The 23,423-nt window shown below is 34.9% G+C and overlaps 3 protein-coding genes across 11 annotated transcripts; 2 read left to right on the top strand and 1 right to left on the bottom strand.

Moving 5' to 3' along the window:
* The first annotated feature begins 622 nt into the window (after positions 1–622).
* Positions 623–15,766, top strand: LOC136999091 (uncharacterized). Of its 3 annotated transcripts, XM_067358280.1 has the most exons (14): positions 624–951; positions 1,975–2,165; positions 2,924–3,172; positions 3,270–3,415; positions 4,562–4,744; positions 13,142–13,319; positions 13,448–13,610; positions 13,723–13,869; positions 13,996–14,088; positions 14,145–14,231; positions 14,333–14,562; positions 14,678–14,837; positions 14,928–15,046; positions 15,170–15,766. In XM_067358280.1, exons 8-14 carry the CDS (start codon positions 13,770–13,772, stop codon positions 15,170–15,172), a joined length of 792 nt encoding a protein of 263 aa, XP_067214381.1. In that variant the 5' UTR covers positions 624–951; positions 1,975–2,165; positions 2,924–3,172; positions 3,270–3,415; positions 4,562–4,744; positions 13,142–13,319; positions 13,448–13,610; positions 13,723–13,769; the 3' UTR covers positions 15,173–15,766. The 3 variants fall into 3 exon arrangements, with proteins under 3 accessions (XP_067210612.1, XP_067217276.1, XP_067214381.1); XM_067354511.1 differs by having other exon boundaries at positions 623–951; positions 14,928–15,766; XM_067361175.1 differs by lacking the exon at positions 14,145–14,231 and having other exon boundaries at positions 623–951; positions 14,928–15,766.
* On the bottom strand, positions 7,502–12,317 carry LOC136997009 (uncharacterized). 7 transcript variants are annotated; one of them, XR_010888543.1, is made up of 10 exons: positions 11,988–12,315; positions 11,363–11,586; positions 11,025–11,282; positions 10,722–10,886; positions 9,397–10,423; positions 9,096–9,322; positions 8,711–8,747; positions 8,245–8,389; positions 7,890–7,989; positions 7,504–7,802 (listed from the first exon to the last, which is right to left on the bottom strand). XR_010888543.1 is itself a non-coding variant. In XM_067349245.1 (9 exons), the coding sequence occupies exons 5-9, from the start codon at positions 9,533–9,535 to the stop codon at positions 7,703–7,705; spliced, it is 603 nt and encodes a 200-aa protein (XP_067205346.1). In that variant the 5' UTR covers positions 9,536–10,423; positions 10,722–10,886; positions 11,025–11,282; positions 11,363–11,586; positions 11,988–12,317; the 3' UTR covers positions 7,502–7,702. The 7 variants fall into 7 exon arrangements, 6 of the variants coding, with proteins under 6 accessions (XP_067205346.1, XP_067203400.1, XP_067204229.1 ...); XM_067349245.1 differs by lacking the exon at positions 8,245–8,389 and having other exon boundaries at positions 7,502–7,802; positions 11,988–12,317; XM_067347299.1 differs by lacking the exon at positions 8,711–8,747 and having other exon boundaries at positions 7,502–7,802; positions 8,230–8,389; positions 11,988–12,317.
* A 666-nt stretch (positions 15,767–16,432) lies between the features above and the next one.
* LOC105670213 (uncharacterized) lies at positions 16,433–21,700 on the top strand. The gene is made up of 3 exons (XM_067347718.1): positions 16,433–16,928; positions 18,240–18,763; positions 18,962–21,700. Exons 1-3 carry the CDS (start codon positions 16,433–16,435, stop codon positions 21,698–21,700), a joined length of 3,759 nt encoding a protein of 1,252 aa, XP_067203819.1.
* The last annotated feature ends 1,723 nt before the right edge of the window (positions 21,701–23,423 follow it).

Below are 23,423 nucleotides of genomic sequence, written 5' to 3'. Positions count from 1 at the left end.
GATAATCAGTCGCTCTCACATCACACAAAATACCATTCTTCGGTACATATTCATAATCAACAATAGTTTCTCCTATTGCAGTATTAACTACCCAGACAACATGCAAATCCTAGAGACGGCCGAATGACGTCTTTTTTAAGACGTCTTTCTGACATTATAAAAAGACGTCCTAAGGACGTATCTTTGACAATTTTTTGAGACGCATTAAGGATTTTTAAAATAAGACATCTTACGGCCGTCTTTTGGATAATCTTTTTACGACGTCTTAAAATATTAGAAAAAAGACGTCTGTCAGACATTTTTATATGGCAGTTTTGACAATTTAATAATTTTTGCATAACAATAAGTGCGTTCATAAAATCACCAGCACAGTACTAATTGGTTATGATTCATACAGCGTAATTCCGCTAATATAACGAGCACCATAAATACAAAAAATATTTTTAATATTAATGTTGCTTATCGGCAATATATTTTTCATATTTATGGCACTCACTATATATATTTGCGAAATTTCGTTGCATGAATCATAATCAATTATAGACTTGTATTGATGATTTTACGAACGCACTTGCTACGTGCGCGCTCCTTGCGGTCTTGTTCGCGGTTCAGCGTTGCGCCAGCGTTGTTACGGCTATTGCAGCATTCTCGCCATCGCCATGCACATTCTCGTCTGGACGATGGATTCGGTGAGTTTGGTGTGAAGCAGTGATGCAAACTCGAGCCGATTCTCGCTTGTGTGCATGCTTTCCCTACCACGGAGCCCTGGTGATGGCCGGCTCGAGTTTGCATCACTGGTGTGAAGAAATTCATCGTCCAGACGAGATGATTCCGAAAACTCGGGATAGATTGAAAAGTAGTTATACGCATCAAGAAGCTGTGATGAAACTTAAACCAGGAGATCAGATCGTACTTACCATTCAACATGGTTCTCTTCCGGAATGTTATCAGGTAATTATGGCACACACATAGTTTTGAAATTACATTAAAAAAAGATTTAAAAAATATTTACTTTTTGATTATATAGTGGTTGCGTTCCGTTTTGCGCATAGGACGCATCGTTCGCATCGCTAATGCTTAGCGCATTGGCTGCGTTTCGTTTTATTATGCGCAAGATACATGCTTTGAAACGGAACGATATTAAACGCATTAGAAGCGGAAAATCAAAATGGATTCCACAATAAATTGCGCTATCAATGTGACAATGTTTTTAATTGATGAAATGAGTGACAGTAATAGTAGTGAATCATCAATGACTCTTCCATTATGGGCTTGTTCGTTTTAGCTACACTGGGGCTGCTCTGGGTCTGCTCTACACAGGATAATACAGGACAGATAAATAGTTTGTCCTGTATTATCTTGTTTAGAGCAGACCCAGAGCTGCCCCAGTGCAGCTAAAACGAACAAGCCCTATGACTCTTCCTATTTTGACACTTTTTACAATATCGCTATCAATCGCCATATGCAATTACGCAATCGCATGGAACGCATAAGCTGCTGCAACTCAAACTTGAGGTAGCTGATGCGTGTATTATGCGCTGCAGGTGGTGGGGATCTAGGGAATTCTAAGCGCTGTTTATGCGCGCATTGAGTGAAACGGAACGTTTTCTATGTAATTCGTGCGCATAATGTGCGAAACGGAACGCAACCAGTATATTAAGTATATAAATATATATTCAATAAACATTTTTCAGCGCATTTTGTTTTTCTGTAAACATAGAGAAAATTCTTACACAAGCGCATTTGATGAGCAAGTTTGCATTTAAAACGTACTGCTTTATTTTATGCACTTTTAATTTTTATTTATTTTATACATTTGAAGCTATTATTAAAAAGGAAAAAATTGTGAAATAATAGTCATTTTATATTGTAGAAATTTCTTGTTGAAAAAGAAACTTTAAAGATTGGTCTCTATTATACTTGATAAGGGAAGAATTTAACAACGATGTAATATAGTGAATTTCTGATACATAGTGTCGACTTTAAAGAATGGATTATGCGTGCCTGTCACCTATAAATTAGGAGTGTTTCTGGAGATTGGTCGCACTGTAGAATATGCTTGCATGCAGAAGGATGCAGGCGCTAGCTTACTTACTGTCCACGGACATACGAGAGAACAAAAAGGTCCATTGACAGGATTAGCATCTTGGAAACACATTAAAGCTGTAAGATGACTATTTCTTCTTGTTTTTTATTTGACATATTCAATCTTAATGTGTAAAATAAGCCAACAATTCTTTTCTCGTAATATTATGTTTAAACTTGCTGTGCAATTCTGGAATTTTATAATCCATCTGTATATTGTGTGTGCAATTATTTGTTTAGCTTTACTACCCTAACTTTTCCAAACTTTATCTCTATTTTATGTTGATTACACATATACGACATTTTCATTTATATGCGTCGAATCATTAGAGAACAAAATTTATACATATTATTTAATTTACAAAACAAAGCAGCGAATAAGTGAAAGATGATGAATTTTCAAAACGCCAATTATATAGATTACATCTTATTGTTAGATTGTCAATATACTTATCAACATAGATTATAGGTATATAAAAAAACAATGAATTTTGATGAAATGTATTATATCTAGAGTTTATGTATTACAAAATTTTACATGTTAATTTTGAAGTTAAAAATTCATAAATTTTCGAAAATAGATTTTATACAACATTTGTAATTTCTAATAGCTATGTATATTACCGAGTATATACAGCCCATAATACAAAATTCTAAAAATTTAACTGCAGATTTGAATTTAGTATTTCCTTATATATAAAATTAGTATTATCTTATAAATAAATTTATAAATTTGTTTTTTTAGCAAAATCATTTTTAGTGTAATATAGCGCGCAACTACGCATAGTTGAGAAATACAAATATATTGATATTTGATATATAATATTTAAATTTTTAGAGATGCTGTGAAAATTTCTGTAATCGCTAACGGTAACATACAATGTATGCAAGATTTGCAGCGGTGTATCGAGGAGATCCAAGTGCAGGGTGTTATGTTGGCAAAAGAAAATCTTTGCAATCCATATGTATTTGAGTCTCGTTATCTCGCTTGCTGGGAGTCCGCCTTGGAATATTTAGAGCTCGTAGAGCAATATCCAACACCGGCTTCGTATATCCGTGGTCACTTATTCAAGCTGTTTCATTATGCGTATGTACCAATCTTTATATTACAGTAAATCGCAAATTGTATCATTTAATATTTAATTGACGCATTATTGCACAGCATGCTTTTAAATAGAAAGTAGATTTTGTTTAGCAGAAAATCAAGAGGAAAGAAAAAATCTTGCCACAAACTTCACTATGGAAGCATTCAGGAGTGTTGCATGTGCCTTAAGGAATCGTTATTTACCGTATCACGAAAGACGTTTAACGTGGCAGATAGAAAAGACCGGTAAATAAAATTTGATATTTAATTTTTCAAGTATTATTCAATACGTCATTAAAAAAAAGTAAAGAAAAGAGATATTTCCATGTATTAATCTACTCTTTTCACAAAAACATCAAAATATCATGTATAATTTTGACGTAAATTTCATTAACGCGAGGCGCTTGATCATTCTTAGAGATCTCTTAAAGAATGATTTCAAGTGTTATTTTAATTATATAATTACATTTTCTCTCTCTCTCTCTTTCTCTCTCTCACGCACGCGCACGCACACACACGCACACACATACACACACACACACACACACACACACACACACACACACAGTTCATAATACTTTAAGGGTTTCTTTAGATTATAATTTAGAATTACCATCGTGGTTATGTCAACCTTACGTACGAGAGCTGCCACAAGAACACATACAGATGAAATTACAGATAAAATTAAGCATGATAAATTCGGGAATAGACGCGTAAATTTCGCTAACATGTTAAAATTTATCTTCAATCTTTTTCTAAAAGAAAATATCACATATATAATAATGTAAAACAGTATTTAAATGATATTTTAAAAAACTGATTACACTATGGTGTTTATTAATTCTTATTAATAAAATTACTTATTTTTTATATATAAATATTTGTAGAACGCTAAAGACAAATGCTACAGATAAATTTTGGAATTGTATATTGTCGATACATTTATGGCAGTTAAAAGTTTATAAAAGTACTTAGGCTTTGTATATGCGATTATTTTGGTACGTCTTTTGGGAGAAATATATTAATGAGCAAAATGTATACGCTGATGAGAATTGTATATATTTGTTTCGACATAATTAACATTTGATCAATTATATATTTATTATAATTAATCAATGATAAACGTTTCAACAATTAAAAAAAATACATTATAAAAAATAACTTTTAAATAATTTTTATTTTACATTTCTCTGCTTATTAGAATAAAAAAACTAATATATTATATTTTTATAATATAAATATAATAATATAATTTGCATTGCATAGTATTATATATATATATGTATATTAAAATTTTCAATGTTTTTCTGAATTTTTTATAAATACATTTTGCACATAAATTTCATATAATACTTTATATATATTGCACATTACAGTCATCTTATATTACAGCTCCCATTAACAAAGGAAGAATAAAAACTTTGAACAAGTGAGGAACGCATCTTTTCTCGACGCTCTTTTGATTCTGTGCCGTTATGGGATATGCATGTCTGCATGGTTTCCTGCGATCAAATCAAATATAATACGGCATATTTCCATCCGTGTCAGAAGAAAGAAATTTTCCACAGAAATAAGGTATGTATATATATTTAAAATAATGTTATGTTGTAAAAAAAATATACATCATAATTATTAAGTATTGACTTTTTAAGACAACACTGGTTATTTATGAATGGGCTAAACCGGGGTCATGTCCTGATCTTTTTTTTGGCGTTTTTTCTTTCCTCATTTTTTCTTATATTTTAAGTAAATTTTTGTACACTTTAAGAATCTCGAAAATGAGATCGCGCGGTGCACAATATAAAATGGTCGTGTTTTCTCTCGGTTGCTTGATTTTGCATTCTTACGATTTAGCGTGGGATAGCTCGTCGAATATGCCGAGAATCTTGTAAAACAATAAAGAAATATAATAACAAATATATTCGTAGCTGAGCCATATCTGCAAAATTAATAAAAATGTAGATTATGTTACAATGTAGGTTATAACATGGAGGTAAGAAATAACAGGAGGGAGTGTTAGGGAGGATTGCATCGGCCAGAAGGGGGGGAGGTTATGGCGCCATATTGCTATCTATAGTACAATTACATTCAAAAATATTTGAGCAGTCATAGAAACAAAAGCGTAGAAAAATAGCCGTTTGTGCTACCTCTCTCATTCTAACACTTCCTCCTGTAATTCTTACCTCCATGGGTTATAATGTAGGTTCTGCTTTCGTACTTTTTTGAACGAAAAATATTTTTTTAACAGATAAATATAAGGAAATTACAATGCCCAAAACAAAAAAATTTCGCGATTTATCTCGCAGACAACAAAATCGACGTTTATTGCTTCAAATGAAGTCTGTTACATGTAAACAAAATATTCTTCATATGAAAGATTCTATTCATACGGAATATACGGATGAAGATACTTTTAATACAATAGGATCACTTAATATAATAAATGAAGCAATAAACGAGGTCCACTCAGAAGATGATGTTGTAGATAATGTATTGGATGTAGAAAATATAAATATAGACTGCATCACAGATAGTACTATAAGTACAGAAAAAAGAACTTTAAATGAAAAGTTGTGTACATGGGCTACTGAGTATAACATTACTCAAAGATCTTTTACGGCTTTATTGCATATATTAAAAGAAGATGGTCGTAATGAATTACCCGGAGATGCTAGGTCACTTCTAAAAACACCAAAGAAAACAATTACTCGCGAATGTGGAAATGGGCATTATTTCCATTACGGTTTGGAAAAAGCGCTGAAAGATAAATTGCAACACTGCACAAATATTAATAATGTGGATGTTATAGAAATTAATATAAATATTGACGGCTTACCTTTTGCCAAAAGTTCACAGAGTCAATTATGGCCTATACTTGGTCAAATATGTAATGTTAGTGTAAAAGATATCTTTCTTATTGGGGCTTATCATGGCTATAAAAAACCCACAAATGCAACAGATTTATTACAAGAATTTTGTGAGGAATATAGAATTCTACATACGAAAGGTATTTTGTTCAAAAATAAAAAATATCTTGTTACGATCAGAGCAGTTATTTGCGATGCTTCCGCTAAATCCTTTGTAACTGCAACAAAAGGCCATAACGCATATTTTGGTTGCGGAAAATGTTGGTGCGAAGGTGATTACTTAAATAACAGAATGGTCTTTTTAGACGAAGATGCCCCATTAAGAACTGATATCAATTTTCGTAATCGAGACAATGAGGATCATCATGTTTCCATTTCGTCTTTCGAAAATTTACCTGTAGATATGGTAAACAATTTTCCTTTAGATTATATGCATCTCATATGTCTGGGAGTTATGAAAAGAATGATACATTTATGGATCAAGGGACATCACATATCTCGGTTACGTGCAATTGCTATAGATTCGTTATCTACAGATATACTAACATTACATAAATATATACCAATTGAGTTTGCTCGTCACACGCGTGGTATAAACGAAGTAGACCGATGGAAAGCAACCGAATTCAGATTGTTTCTTTTATATCTTGGACATATAATTTTAGATAAATACTTAGACAAAGTTTATTTGAAACATTTTTGCGTTATACATACCGCAGTAAGAATTTTGTGTCATCCAGAAGATTGTTTGCGCAATAACGACATTTGCGTATGCAAATGAATTAATGACATACTTTGTTAAAACATTCAAAGTATTATATGGTGAATCAAATATAGTTTACAATGTACACAACTTGATACATCTTTGTCAAGATGTTCAGAATAATGGGTGTTTAGATACATTTAGCGCATTTCCATTTGAGAATTATATGAAGACATTAAAAAAAATGTTACGAAAATCTGAAAAACCATTATCGCAATTAAATAACAGGATACATGAATATACAACAAGATGTATGTATAACGTGAACTATCACAGCACAGATAAACCATTACTTTTAAAACCAGATGGAAAAACTTTACCTCTCAATTGTACGCATTCACACAAGAAGATAAAATTCGAAGACTTTGTGCTCACATGTAAATCTCCAAATAATTGCTGCTACTTAAAAGATGGATCGGTTCTTTGTATTAAACATATTGGTTTTAAAAATGACATTCCAGTTGTTTTGGGAAGAAAATATATTGATCTTCGACCCATACCGACATATCCTTGCAATTCACAAAATTTGAATATACACATCCCACATAGCACATAATGTTGCAGCAATATTGCAGCAATATTATTTTTCCATTGCAATATTACCATGAAATATAGCAGAAATATTGATTAAATATTATTGAGATGTCACAGCAATATTAAAATGTCCGCGAAGATTAATCGCAGTAATATTGTAGTCATATATCACAATTATATTACTGTAATATTAATGAATATTTCTGTAATATTTATGTGATATTAAATATAGCAAGGAATTAAATAATAAAATTATTTTAATACACAATAATACTTTATATATTAAAATATGTTACGTACAATGTTAGTACAAACTGAATGGCATATAATATATATATGGTTACAATAAGTTTTCCGTTTGTAAATTTTTTAATCTTCACTTTCATTTCCTGAAAGTGCAAGAATATCGTCGGTGTCTTTTGATTTTACATTTTCCTTTTCTATATTCTTGCTTTTTTCTTCCTTTATTCTAAAAATTTTATATATATATATTTATGTTTGTGCAATAAAATTTAATTTAATTATTGTAAGTGATATTTTAAAAAACTGTACTTACTTTTCTCGAGCCTGACGAGTAGGTGCATTAGCAAGCCAAAATCCTATTTTTTTAATGATGTAGTCCTCTGTTACATCAAATTTATGACGATAAACGGCACCTGAAATATTAAATTTCTATTATTATTTTCAATTATCTTTAACAATATAAACTTACGCAAACACAAAATAATAGTAACATAACATTATTGTTATAATTTCCCACTCAAAAATGTAACTGCAAGTAACATTGCCTTGTATGTAATAGTTACACTGTTGAGTGTTGAAAAATTATTACACAATAATGTTATGTTACTATTACTTTGTTTGCTGGGAATTTATTATAATTTTACAAAATTTACCCAAAACGCATTTACATAAAACTAAATTATAAAACGGTTTCTTTTTCTGTTTTCCAAGATAACTGTAACTACATGCTAGAGAGTTAGTAAAAATTTGCCTCATTATTTTGTTCACAACTTCGTCAACATTTTTTCCTCCTCGATAATATAATTTAGTCACCTGTAATAATTATTACAAATAAATAAATAATATATTATTTTATTTATAATAAGCAATATGTTTATGATAACATATGCAATATATATTTATGATAAAATAGTAAGTCGTTATCATTATTTAGTATGTATTCAATAAGCGTAAATAGAAATCAAATTTACATATTAATCATTTTCATTTTTCATTCATGAAAACATTCATTTTTTAAAAAGAAAGATACTGATTACTCTGCATAGAAAATTTAACACACATGCACAAGCATTATGAACAAATTAATTGCAATATATTTATTACTACAGAAAATATCAATTTATATATATATACCTTGCATTGCAGATGAATTGTCAGGAAAAGAAATTGTCTACTTTAAAAAGTGGATTATTTGTAATATATAATATATATTATTAATATATATATATTATTTGTTAAAGCAAAAGAGTTTATATCTAATTTTTTGTACTGTAGTAATATTTCTACTTATTTTATAAAATTTTTCAACATTTACTATTTCTTGATAGAATTATATATTATAATTATATGTAGTAATAATATTATTGTATAATAATATGTATATGTAATAATAATAATGTTGAATGCATTTTATTTTATTAATGTAATTAAAAAAATGATTTTGAAAGACTTTTAAACTAAACTTTTAAGTTTTAAAAAAATTGTTTAATAAGTTGTAAAATTGCAAAAATATGTGTACCACTTGATTATAAAATTCCTTATTTTTTAATTTTTCTTCGAAGTTTTTCAGTTGTTCTGCATCTTCAATTGGAAGTAAAGAAGCAATATTATCATCATCTTCACTCTTGTTATTAACTGTAGCATTATCTATATATCCTGATTTATCCAGACTATTGATAGATTTTAGTAGATCATTAATTTTTGTAAGAACAACATTTTCCTTCTTTATAGATAATTTTTGTAATTCTATAAATATTTGCAACATTAAAAACAATTAAATATTAAAAAACAATCTTTTAAACTTCCATTTTATGGCTTACCAATTAAATAATCTATTTTTTCATTAGTTGTTAAAAATGTATGATCTATATTTCTTGAAGTTTCTCTTATGCAACATGTTTTCTGAGAAGTATTCTTCTCTTGTACAATTGAGGTGTCAACATTATATTTTGTCAACATTGCGTTATCTATGAAAATAAAAAAAATTAATTATTGGGTTGGCAAGAAAATCGTTTTTTCCTTTATTTAAATGAAAGGCGAAAACAAAAACTTATTACGACATGACTTTCTTGCCAACCCAATATTTACATTAATATTTTAACAATTACCCAGATAACAAAATGTCTGCACAATGCTTTCACAGTGCGCGCGTGCGGATTGTTCGCCCTTCGACTAATGTGCTTTAAAAAGCTTTTAAATTTTACGCTCAATAGAGAACCAAAGATTATTACTTAATATTTTAATAATCTTATTAAGTTTGTTCTTTTTAGCTAAAATGGCTACACTAGTTCAAAGTTTATCTTTTTCTCTCCACATGGGAAATGAAAGGAGAAAGATAAACTCTGAACTGATGCAGCTAGTTTAGCTAACAGACTTATTATTAAGTGTACAAATAAGTTCTTGGTTTTTTTTAGATTATATTTATTAATATAAAAGAAATGGTACACTCAATTTTAATCGAAATAATATCCTTTTGAATTGATTACTTTTTGCCATCTCTCAGGTAAGGTGCCAATCTCTCGACGAAAAAATGCTTCGCCTTTTAAAGTAATCATTGATCCAATTTTTGACTTCTATTTCATTCCAAAAGCGGATATCCAAAAAGTCGTGCTCCATGGATTAAAAGAAGTAAAAATCCGAAGATGCGATGTCCGGAGAACAGATTAAATACAAAATAGATAAAGGAAAAAAAAACGCCGAAGTCTTCCCCATGATAATGAGAAGCTGCTGTTAAATAAGCATTTCTTGATGTTGAATGAAAAATCTTATTGCAGCCTATTCTTCGGACATCGCATCATTGGATTTTCACTTCTTCTGGTTTATGCATGATCTTTTAGATACGTGCTTCTGAAATAAAGCAGAAATCAAAAATTGAATCATTTTAAAAGTAATTGATTTGAAATCATTTCGATTAAAATTAGGTATACTATTTCTTTTATATTAATAAATTTATAAAAAAAGCTGCGAGATCTTGTTTATACACGTAATATTCACGCGTGAGAGGAATATAAACTCGCACAAATTATCTGGGCATTTATTTTCGTGAGAATATTTTCCTTCCTCATACATAATTTTTGTAGAAATATTTAAAAATTAAAAATTTTTAATTTCCATTATTTGTAAATCACTTTTATGCATGACTTACCAATTACGTCAACAATTTTTTCATTACTTGTGTGATCTACATCTATATCTGTAGAAGTATCTTTAATGGTGAATGTTTTCATAAAAGTATTTTTCTTTTGTACAATTGATGTATCATCATCATGTACAATTGATGTATCACCATCATGTTTTTCAATTGAATTATCTATAATAGAAACAAGAAAAGAAATTATGTTATATTCAAGCAAATAATATGTATATCACAAATTAATGGAGCGTTTAAGAAGTACATTGACTGAAGTATATTACTTGCTATGCAATTTGTAAATATATATATAATTACCATTTTCCATACTAATAAGTGGTAATTTGGATGTTGAAGGAAATTCTGGATATTGGATGTTGGAATTCATTGTTTTTTTCATACTACTTTTAATTCTGTTTGATCTTTTTCTTGGAGGATATTCTTCATTGTCAGAATCCTCACTTGATAACATACGACGTGCACGACGTTTTCTAGTCTTTTTTGCATTTTCTGAATCACTAATATCAGTCAGCTGTTCTGCTAAGGACACTTTTTTCATAGCATTATCATAATCAGCTGTAATAAAACAAGTATTTTTATCACTTATATAACATATATTATTAATTGAACATATAAAACCTATATTATTATTTTACATGCAGTTCCAAAAATTCTTATGACACTTAAAAATTCCCAATTTTCATCAGGTTCTTCTCTCCTAGAGATAGCTTTCAAAGTTTTTCTTTCATCAAATGGAGGCCATTTAGCTTTTTTCTTGTCTGTGCTTAACCAAATAGTTGGAATAGCAAATATTCCATCATTAAATTCAACGATTGAATACATGTTCTAATTTTATTTTCAACTATTGTGAAAAGAGAATCTGAAAAAAATGACAGAAATAAAGAGTTCATTAAAAATATACATATATTACTATATATATTATATATATATATATATATATATAGTAATATATGTGTATATATATATATATATATATATATATATATATATATATATAATATGGTTTCTTGGGAACTGAAGTACTAGAAAAATGAAAAATTATGCATTATTAAAAAAGATATTTATGCTTATTATAACCCCAATAGCGTGTTATTACAATTTAATCGAGAGTCAGTTAGTAATAATACAAGAAGCAACAAGTTTGGTAAAACACGGCAAAGATAAATATATGACCTAAAATAAACCGATATTTTAGGAAACTGAAATCATGAAATTTCTGAATGTATGTACACATATACATTATATAATTAATATCTGTACCTTTTTGGAACTCAGCACTAGATTAAGTATATAATTTATTAGTATCAAAGTTATTAAATCTTGACACTATCACATGAAAAACAATCTGCGCACGTTACATTATGCACACTATGCATTCCGATCCGATATAAGGTTATCGCACACAAAATAACACAATTGCATATATATAACATAAGACTATCTCGACCAATGAGCATCTAATGTAAAGGCGCTATAAAGACGCACTTACTTAAACATAACGTGCGCGTGTCTTTCACGTAATATCAGTGTCAGGATTTAATAAATAACTTGGCACCAATAAATTATATACTTAATCTAGTGCTGAATTTCAAAAAGGTACGAATATAAATTGTATATATATATATATATATATATATATATATATATATATGTATACACACTAGACATTCATCAACATGTCATCTAGTGAAGAAACAGATGGCGAAATTGTGTGGACAGATTACACAGATAGACACAAACGTCGTTTAGCACATAAAAGAAGTTTAAATGATTTTACAAAAATATATAAAAAGGTTAAACGAAATAGAGTTTATAATATAGCAAATAATAATGACGGTCAAATAGACTTTTCTTATATCAAATATATTGATACATATATATTATATGATATATATAATATATATGTATCAATATATTTGATATTTTAATAACGTCTCAATAACATCGCTCTAATTATATGTATTATTTATTATCTTGCAACAATATATTACAATATTACTGTAATATTTCAATGCTATTTATCAACATGTAATATATCAGTAATATTTCTGTAATATAGTACGATAATGCGTAATATTTCTGGTATATTGCAATATTACTGAAATATTTACGTAATATTTCGTGCTATGTAGGATGTTAAATGGCGAAACACTGGATTTAGAAGTAATACATTTAACAGAAATTTACATGAAAGGCTTTAAAGTCTTCTTTAATGATATGTACTATGTAATGCCTCTCCTGCATTTAATGTAGAAGCTATGAAAATTTTTATAAGTGATCAAAATATATTTAACATGAAGGTAATTTTTAATATGTGTATTTTTTGCTAAATATTTATATAATAATTATTTTTGAATATATGAAATAAATATTTATCTATTATAAATATTTTAATATGTAAAATATTATTTTAGATGTATTACATTATTTTTGTTGATGACTGGTGTTCAATTGTACCACATCTCTGGATCAACGAAACCACAAGAACTTTTAAATGGCCCATAAAACAAGCTAGTACAGCTATTAAGAAAAGTCTTCCGCCCAATAGTAGTTGGAGCACAAAGCATTATCGACGCATTGCAGGGCCGTATGGTAATTATAAATAAGTTGTTAACATTGTTAACATACATGTACATGTATATGTTAAAAATGTAATATATAATATATGAAGACGTTAGATACTGAAAAATTTAATTGAAAAGCTTCATAATTTTTTGCAGACACATATGAGATGGCACGACAAATGGAGAAAAAGGCAGCAAATATTTCTACTTCAGAAGATGGACAATTTGAAATGTTGAGTCAACCTTGTTCTCAAGAGAGAAAAGAGATTAATAAAAAAATCGAAATTTTATGATGAATTGCAAGATGATTGTGATGAAAGTAAGTTATTGCATTTATTTTTATTATTTTTTTTAACTTTACATAAATATATTTATTGTAATTAAATAACAAACTACATTTTAATACAGTAGTATTAATCAATTTTTTACAGCATGTGCCAAAAGAAAAACTTGTGTGCCAGATCCTCCTTGTAATTATATGCAACGTGCAATTAAGCACAATTTAAATGTATCCACTTCTATGCGATCTGCTAGTTGTACTTCAATGTTCAGTGATATTAATCAACAAGAACAAAATGGTACGTATTTGCTTTTACACACACACACACACACACACACACACACACACACACACACACAGCGCCTTAGTAAATAATAAAAGAAACTGTTTTAAAACTAAACATTATTTGATTTCTAATGTACAGAAAGCTCAACAACAGCCAACAACAATTCATCAGGACCGATTTCTCCCTGTAGTGCAAGCAGTATTTGTAACTATGGAGATGAAGAAGTGGATGGTATGTATAATTAAATCTGAAAAGAAACAAGATAATTAAAAATTATTATATTTTAGATCCGCCTCATGTTAATACTCCTCCTCTTGAATGGGAGTTCGATGTGGCAATTAATAACGATGAAAATGTTTGTCGTACTTGCTGCAGTAAATTTAATAATTTAGTTATAAATATTTTTTACAAATATATTAATTATAAATTTACAGAGTGTCTAGTAATTAATGCTGCTTTCCTATTTCTATTATAGATTCATGTCGTTTAAAAACTGAAATGAAAATTAGTCAGAAAATTAGTCAATCAGAAGCTAGAGTGATTCGAAAACTAAATATGATTATGAATGTCCTTATCAATCCGGAAACTAAGCAGGAGGTCACAATACAATCAAATTTGTTGCCAGATTTTCCACTTTCAACAATAGAAAAATTTCTTGAATTTGAGAAGGATCTACAAAACGATAGAGACATCCGAAAACAATTTGTAAGTGTTTTATCCATTTCTTTTATAATTTTAAAAAAATGCTTTTAAGTTCTTAGTATCACGGCGCAGTTGGTATGTAATTATATAATCACTACTTTATTTGTCTTTATTCCAGAAAAACTATTTAGCTAAAATTGGAGGCAAATCGTTTGTCAATAAAATCAGAAATATCATGAAATATACAGTTCATGATAATGTAGCGAAGATGTTGTCTTGGACAGGGCAAAAGCAATCAAGAGGTATACAAAATACTTCATTTGTCAGCATTATTATAGGTAATTATAAACAAGAACAATTATAAATACACATATTTTTTAAAAAAGTATGTATTATTTAACAAAAAAATTATTTTCTAATTGTTTCAGATTATATATGTAGCACAGAAAAATGCACTCTTACTGATGCGCAGAAGGTTATACAAGAGTGGTTACGGCACGCAGGAGATCGCATAAACTACTTATTAAAAAAAGGAGAACAAAGAACGGTGTGTATAAATTATAATGCATAAAATATTATTTGTTTTATTATAAATATTTGTAAAGTTTTAAGAAATATTTAATTATGTACTATAAATGTTTATTTTAATTTAATATTTTTTATTTTGCAGTAATCGACGATAACGACGGTTTTGCGCTCTCCTCAGAATCGGCATGAAGTGTAACTTAAAATTTTTAAAAATAAATATAATTTTTTAAAATATATTTAAATTTCTATAATTTATTTCACAAATCAATTCTAACCAAGTCCTAAAAACGTCTGAAATTGCGTCCAGGTGTACTAAAAAACGTCTTAAAAGTCGTTTTAATTAACGTCTTTAAGACATGACTTAAGGAGGTCGAAAATCGGGACATAAGACTACCTTAGGACGACTTAAAGTCGTATTTTTGACAGATTTTAAAGACGTCCAAGCTATTTTAGGACGACTATGAGTGTTCGTGCAAGTGTGACACGAAGCGCGCAATCCGAGATGCGCGCGCCATCTCCGAGATCGCGGCGTAGCTCAGAGCTATCGATAGCGTTTATCTGGATTTCCGCGTAGATCGATACATGATTAGCGCTGTCGTGTCGTCACATCCGTCGTGACGAAGGAGGTCGTTAAGGATGGCTGAGTTGAGACACACGTGTGCCGGGTCGACCTCCGAGTCGTTTAAAATATCGGGTCATTGAAGTCACTGTATTATATTTTGTACGTTATTTGGCTGTCTATTGTGACGAAGTAGTTGTGTGCACTTGTGGTCGTGCGGAATAAACGACCACCGACATGTTACGAAACGCGAGTGAATTATTTCACGGCCTCACCTATTGTCGCCGCGCGAACCACCATCTTTTCCCGATCACGAGCGCCGGCATACCGCGCTTTCCCTTTATTTCCTTTTCTTCTGAGATTTCGAACATGGTCCTTCGAGCCGGATGAGTGCGTGAGTCGGTGAATTAAAAGTGCATAACCTATCGAGTGCACGAGCGACGAATCGAGTTATCGCCCTTATATATGCGCATTTCGTGCCGTAATACGCGATAGACTGCCACGCGGCCTTTCTCTGCGTGTCTGTGAAATCGCGAGCAGAAGCGATTAATCTCGATTCTAGCGGACAGTAACGTGAACAGTGACATTCAGTGACCACGAAGTTATAATAATTTGACTCTATTCAGTGCGACGGTTCGAATATATCGCTTATGCGATTCGTACGTCGTTCTTTGTGACAATTTATTAGAGTAATAATTTGACTCTATTTAGTGCGACGGTTTGAATCCATCGTTTTCGAATTCGTTCGTCGTTCTTGTGATAATTGTCGGATTGACAAGTGACTCTAATCATTGCGATTGTTCGAGTCTGATTGTTTATTAGACTCTGATAGACTGTGACGTCATCATGCCTGGAGATACGCTCACAGTGCCGACAGACCGATCGAGAACTCGTACTCGTTCTCAAGGCAGCATTGTAGCGCTGCTCGTCGTACAACGAGAACATTTACGATCTATTCATCGTACGTGCAATTCGGCTGCGAGGCTCACTGATACGTCCAACTCCATTACAGTCTCGACGAAACTTCAAACGTTAACGCATCTATGGGCCAAATGTCGATGCAATCACGAGGAGTTAACCGAATACTCGACGGATCCGGACGTCAGTGATTATCTCCGAGGTACCGAGTTTGGCGACATGGAAGATCGAGTTCTGGATGCGACGGACGCGCTCACCGCTTTGCAGAGCATCCTGCCTTCGACCACATCTACTAGGGGGGACGCTGCCAACGCATCTTCGACTTCCAGATTCACCAGTCTCGAGCGCATCCCTCTGCCGACTTTCAACGGAGATCAGAAGGACTGGGCTCATTTTCGGGATATGTTTGACTCTATGGTCATCCGTGAGTCTGGACTATCTAACGTACAAAAGTTTTATTATCTTAAAAGTAGTTTGACCGGTACGGCATTGTCGCTGATTAAAAATTTACCGATTACCGATGCGAATTTTGAATCGGCTTGGAAATTAGTTAATGCTCATTATCAGGATATTCAAGTTTTGACCTTTTCTCTTATAGTTCGTTTATTAAAGCTTAAGCCAGTAAGCGGCGATAATCCTGCCGCATTAGAGACTCTAATTAATCAAACTCGCGAAATACTTGTCTCTCTCGAGAACTTGAATCAATTGTCGTGGGATTCTATACTAGTTGTTATGACGCTTATGCGTCTGGATCCGACAATTCGAAAGAGTTGGGAAGAGAACATCGGTAAAAGAGAAACATTTCCGAATTATGACGAACTTGAGCAATTTTTGACCGGTAAAATACACGCGTTAAATGTTGCTTCGATTAAAAGCGGAGTCACATGCCTTAGCGACAATGTCGGATCGAAAAATACGAAACATAAAAACGGTGTTGACTCTAAGGTCACTTCGCACGTTGCGAACACCAACACTTCTGTATGTCATTTGTGTTCAGCGGCTCATAACGTATCGAAGTGCGCGAAGTTTAAGGTTATGCCTGCGAGCGAACGTTTATATTCCGTCCGAGCGGCGCACTTATGTTTTAATTGTCTCACGAAAGGACATTTTCCGCCGAGCTGTAAGACCAAACCGGGTTGCGATAAATGTAAGAAACGACATCATAAGATGCTTCATCAAGCATTCTCGCCGCGTGCATCGGATTCAGAGTTAATACATGGTAACGAGGTTACTTCCATTTCGAATAACGATTCCGCGAACTTATCCAATGTAACTTCCTGTCATTCGGGAATCGCCGAGTCAAAGACGTTAAAGCCAGTGTTAATTGCGACAGCGTGGGTACATGTGCGTACGGCCGAAGGTCGTGAACTGCCATTCCGTGCAGTTTTAGATTCTGGCTCCGAGTGTTCGCTAATCTCTGAAGCAGCTGCTCAAACGTTACGCGTACAAAGAATTGCGTGCTCTGCTTCAATTTCGGGTACTGGCGCCACCGTTTCCGGGATCGTAAAGCACTCCACCCGCGTTGAATTACGGTCGCGAATTAACTCTCAGCTTGTCGTCGTGATCGAGCCTCTTATTTTATCTCGTCTCTCTAGTTATGTTCCGCGACGAGTTGTTGATGCCTCTGAGTGGATCGGCGTCGGTCAACTGACATTGGCTGACCCCGATCCCTGCAGTGATAAGCCGATCGACTTAATACTCGGTGCCGATTGTTATGACGAAATAATACTTCCAGATCGGGTGAAGTTTCCCGGAGAACCGTACGCTATTCATTCACGATTTGGGTGGGTGCTGCGCGGTCCAGTGGACGACGGCCCTGTTAATGTCTTGTCGTCGCATACGACTGTTTCGTCATTACACGTGACATTTAATACCGATTTGACTCGTGCGATCGAACGCTTTTGGGAGGTTGAGGAGATTCCTTCGCAGAACAAGTTATCCGCTGAGGATAATCATTGCGAAGATCTCTTCGCCGCGACTACTAATCGTGATGCGTCAGGAAGATACCATGTTGCGTTGCCGTTTAAGGGAGATCTTCCACTTGATATTGGGGATTCTCACAAAACCACGCTCCATATGTATTCGTCTTTGGAGCGTCGGTTGAAAAAGGATCGACAGTTGGCTGTCGAATATAATGCTTTTTTGACCGAATATTTAAGATTAGGACACATGAGTCCGTATACGCCCTCGGAAGTCGAGGAACAGCGATGCTTTATACCGCATCATCCGGTATTAAAGCCAAGTAGCGCTTCGACGAAGGTAAGGGTTGTATTTAACGCGTCTGCGCGCACTAGCAATGGAAAGTCTCTCAACGACTGCCTCCTTATCGGACCAAAATTGCAGGCTGATCTATGTGCCATCCTGTTACGTTGGCGCTGGCACCGGTTTGTGTGTGCCGCCGATATTGCGAAGATGTTTCGGCAAATTCGCGTGCACGATGATCATACGCGCTTTCAGTTAATTCTCTGGAGGCAATCGGAGAAAGACGCGGTTGTTCCGTATCGGTTACGGACGGTAACTTATGGTACCGCTCCTGCCCCCTTTTTAGCATTACGCGTTTTGCGACAGTTAGCAGAGGACGAGAAGCATCGCTTCCCTCTGGCTGCGCATAACGTCATAGTTAATTCATACGTTGACGATATATTTTTTGGCGCGTCGGAGATAGAAGAATGTCGCGAGATTCGAGAGCAGATGATAGGACTGACCAACGCGGGCGGGTTTCCTCTACACAAATGGAGTTCCAATTGTCCAGATTTAATCTATGATTTATCCGAAACGATTCGCGATCCTGCACAAAACGTAGATTTTAAAGAGGATGATCAATTAAAAATTCTTGGCATATATTGGGCACCACTAGAGGATGCCTTTAGTTTTCGCATTAGATCAGAGGTTCCGTCGACGATAACGAAACGCACCTTTCTCTCGTATATATCGAAAATCTACGATCCACTAGGTTGGTTGTCGCCGACCATTATCATCAGTAAGATCCTTATTCAACAGTTGTGGCTGTCTAAGATCGATTGGGACACGACATTACCGTCGGATCTAAATGAACGGTGTGTATCTTTCTGCCACGGACTTACTTCACTTGCTACGGTTTGTATCCCGCGCTGGGTACGCACCCACGAGGACTCAACCATCGAGATACATGGGTTCGCGGATGCGTCCCAGGCCGCTTACGCAGCCGTGATTTACCTTCGAGTGATTCATGAACACGAGCCAAACGTTTTCTTATTAACGAGTAAGAGCAAGGTTGCTCCGTTGAAAACGGTCTCGGTTCCTCGTTTGGAGCTCTGCGCGGCCGAGCTCTTATCGCGACTTCTTGCTTGGACTATTTCAGCGTTAAATCTCGAGCAGGCCCCCATTTACGCCTGGACGGATTCCACCGTCACATTGGCCTGGCTTAGTAAGCCTCCGGCCACATGGAAGGTATTCGTGGCGAATCGGGTGTCTCTCATCCAAACGCAATGTCCACCGGTAAATTGGCGTCATGTTCCTACGCAGGACAATCCTGCGGATTTAGCTTCTCGTGGAGTCTCTCCGACTCAATTGATTAAAAATACACTATGGTGGTACGGGCCTTCGTGGCTTTCCTGTGAGCCCGAAGCCTGGCCCTCGGTCGACTCGCCTGAGAGTCTGCCGACTTCTGACCTTGAGGCTCGGTCAGTTGTCACTCACTTCACCAAGGTCTCCGAGTGGGATCTATCCACTCGTTATTCTGATTGGAGCAAATTGCTCAAGATAACTGCGTTGATTCTACGCTTCGTGAAACTGACACGACGACAGCTTCCATGTACGGAGATTTTATACACCGCGCAGTTGATGACGGAAGCCAAAACTTTTTGGATCAAAGTCATACAGTCGTCGTTATATGCGACGGAACTTCATTTATTGCGAGCCGGGCAAAGATTACCACGGTCGAGTTCGCTGCTTTCATTGGATCCGTTCATTGATGATGACGGAACCATTCGTATGGGAGGCAGATTAATGCACGCTCCATTGACTTTCGCTCGGAAGCATCCGGTAATCCTGAGCCAGACTCCTCTGACGCGTTTAATAGTGCGTGATGCACATTTACGCACTCTCCATGGGGGAACGTCGTTAACATTACGTCTACTCCGAGAGGAGTATTGGATACTCCGAGCAAAAATAATTGTCAGTTCAGTTATTGGTCAGTGTGTCATCTGCTCTCGACATCGTGCAAATCTGAGCAGTCAAAAAATGGCTCATTTGCCCGAAATACGAACTAATGTGGCGCGTCCGTTTTTGAAGGTTGGAATAGATTATGCCGGACCCTTGCCAGTGCGCGCCTTTGCCGGACGTGGTCATCAATCCCGTAAGGCCTATATAGCCCTTTTCGTGTGCTTGATCACCCGTGCCGTGCATATGGAACTCGTTACCGATTTGTCTTCCGCCGCATTCATCGCCGCTTTTCGACGATTTTCATCACGACGCGGTATTCCTGCGATCGTGCTTAGCGATAACGGAACAAATTTCCGTGGCGCGCAAACGGAATTATACCGTATATTTTACGCTAGTATGTGCGATGGCGCCGTCGAATCCTCTATGGCCTCGTTAGGCATAGAATGGCACTTTATTCCAGCCTCCGCTCCGCACTTTGGCGGGATCTGGGAGGCTGGAGTAAAGTCAGTCAAACACCACTTAAAGCGTATCGTTGGCGTACATACGCTCACCATTGACGAATTAGAGACACTGTTGTGCCAGGTAGAGACCTGCCTAAATTCGCGACCGATCGCTGGACTCTCGAACTCCCCCGACGATCTATCGTATCTGACTCCTGGTCACTTCTTGACCGGCGCTCCACTTCTTGCGTTGCCTGATGCGTCGCTATTAGATCGTCAGGAATCGAGATTGACTAGATATCAACTCGTGCAGCAGATGCGAGACCGATTTTGGCAGGTTTGGCGCTTAGATTTTCTGAACTCTTTGCAGAAGCGCAATAAGTGGCACAATCAATGCGCGAATATGAGCGTGGGTGACATCGTTATCATTAAAAACGACAATGCACCACCCTCTAAATGGGAATTAGGGCGTATAACCCAGTGCTTCCCGGGTGAAGATGGGTTGATCCGCGTTTGCGAAGTGAGGACTGCGACCTCTACCGTTCGACGACCGATTCACAAATTGTGTCTTCTTCCGATCGCTGATCGAGACGAAGAGGATCACAATTCGTAGCTTCGTTTAGTTTTTTTTTGCTTCTTGAGTATCATACCCTACGGCGGGCGGCGCCCAACGCCCAATAATTCGCGTCTGTGATATCTAGAGATATCTATAGGTTAAGTGTAGATTAATTAAGTTTATGCATACTGCTAAAATGTAAATCAGTATTAATCTTAGTCAGCTGATATAAGTAGTCATTAGTTCATTATAAAGTGTTTTTTGTCGCTTATTAAATAAGCGAGGCGAGCGGTATGTTCGTGCAAGTGTGACACGAAGCGCGCAATCCGAGATGCGCGCGCCATCTCCGAGATCGCGGCGTAGCTCAGAGCTATCGATAGCGTTTATCTGGATTTCCGCGTAGATCGATACATGATTAGCGCTGTCGTGTCGTCACATCCGTCGTGACGAAGGAGGTCGTTAAGGATGGCTGAGTTGAGACACACGTGTGCCGGGTCGACCTCCGAGTCGTTTAAAATATCGGGTCATTGAAGTCACTGTATTATATTTTGTACGTTATTTGGCTGTCTATTGTGACGAAGTAGTTGTGTGCACTTGTGGTCGTGCGGAATAAACGACCACCGACATGTTACGAAACGCGAGTGAATTATTTCACGGCCTCACCTATTGTCGCCGCGCGAACCACCATCTTTTCCCGATCACGAGCGCCGGCATACCGCGCTTTCCCTTTATTTCCTTTTCTTCTGAGATTTCGAACAATGAGACTACTTTAAGACGTCAAAATGTTCACTGGGTAGGAACCTATTAATAAAACCATCAAATTTTGGCACACCGTTTCTATGATGAAATTCATTCGGAGCAGTCGCATTTGGAGCATTTTTCGCAGTGTAGGCGCAATAATATAAATTCAAATGACGAGGTACTAAGGAGATCGCACCGACACCACTGTCGAGACCGTACTACAATTTATCATTCAATGTATTCATATTCGGATATGTGTGAGAATCTATTATCATCGGTTTATTTGAATTCGGAGTATAAACACGATTCTTTCCCGGTACAGATATATTTAAACCTACCGCGGTTTGCGCGATTGCAACAAATTCACTCGTCGCCCATTTACTTTCGCTCGATGCAGTTTGAAAATTCATACGACAACCGAGAGATTTAATCCTAGCGCGTACATGTGTCGCGACCGTTAGACCACGTAACATTGAGAATTCAGCATGATCCATATACAAAGGTAAATAATCCACAGGAATTAAGGACAATGTTGTGGCTCACACCTGATTATTGCCAGTATCAAATTTTTTATTCGCAAATCCATATGAAAAAAATATTCAAGATTTTCTATATGTCATCGTGTTGTACGGTGTACTGGGATTCTTCGGAATGCCAACTATTCCCATTCCTCCTGTTCCTCCACGATGAGACCGGCCGCCACCTTCGATGCCTCCACCCTTCGAAGGATTCGCCAACGTTTCCATCGTATCGACATCCATATGAGACATAATAGCGTCCAACGAGTCGTCACTAAAGAGATTATTATTATCAGTAGTTGTACTAGTAGCAGCAGCTGGCTGTTCAATTTGCTCGCGTGGTCGTTTATCTGTTTCACTTGCGGTATCACCGTGTCGTTTACGAGATTGCGTATTTCCAGCACCACTTGTGCCAGGTCCATGTATGTAACCACGATTGTCTCGACTCTCGCGCATTAGATCTATAAAATGTAATTTTTAAAATTCCCACCAAGATGCTTTGTCGGGATTATTTGTGCGAT

This window comes from Linepithema humile, chromosome 1 (assembly GCF_040581485.1).
Source record: "Linepithema humile isolate Giens D197 chromosome 1, Lhum_UNIL_v1.0, whole genome shotgun sequence".
NCBI lineage: Eukaryota > Metazoa > Arthropoda > Insecta > Hymenoptera > Formicidae > Linepithema > Linepithema humile.
This window is presented reverse-complemented; position numbering and strand designations above follow the sequence as displayed.

Bases quoted from the DNA above. Each gene is read 5' to 3' on its own strand.
- LOC136997009 (XM_067347299.1), bottom strand. From the start codon at position 9,535: ATGTTGACAAAATATAATGTTGACACCTCAATTGTACAAGAGAAGAAT. The intron at 8,390-9,095 runs GTACACATATTT...TAATTATTACAG, and splicing joins AGGAATTTTATAATCAAGTG to GTGACTAAATTATATTATCG. The intron at 7,990-8,229 runs GTAAATTTTGTA...TTAATATTTCAG, and splicing joins TTTATGTAAATGCGTTTTGG to GTGCCGTTTATCGTCATAAA.
- LOC136999091 (XM_067354511.1), top strand. From the start codon at position 13,770: ATGCAACGTGCAATTAAGCACAATTTAAATGTATCCACTTCTATGCGA. The intron at 14,089-14,144 runs GTATGTATAATT...ATTATATTTTAG, and splicing joins TGGAGATGAAGAAGTGGATG to ATCCGCCTCATGTTAATACT. The intron at 14,232-14,332 runs GTAAATTTAATA...TTTCTATTATAG, and splicing joins TGTTTGTCGTACTTGCTGCA to ATTCATGTCGTTTAAAAACT.
- LOC105670213 (XM_067347718.1), top strand. From the start codon at position 16,433: ATGCCTGGAGATACGCTCACAGTGCCGACAGACCGATCGAGAACTCGT. The intron at 16,929-18,239 runs GTGAGTCTGGAC...TAATACTTCCAG, and splicing joins GTTTGACTCTATGGTCATCC to ATCGGGTGAAGTTTCCCGGA. The intron at 18,764-18,961 runs GTAAGGGTTGTA...ACGCGCTTTCAG, and splicing joins CAAGTAGCGCTTCGACGAAG to TTAATTCTCTGGAGGCAATC.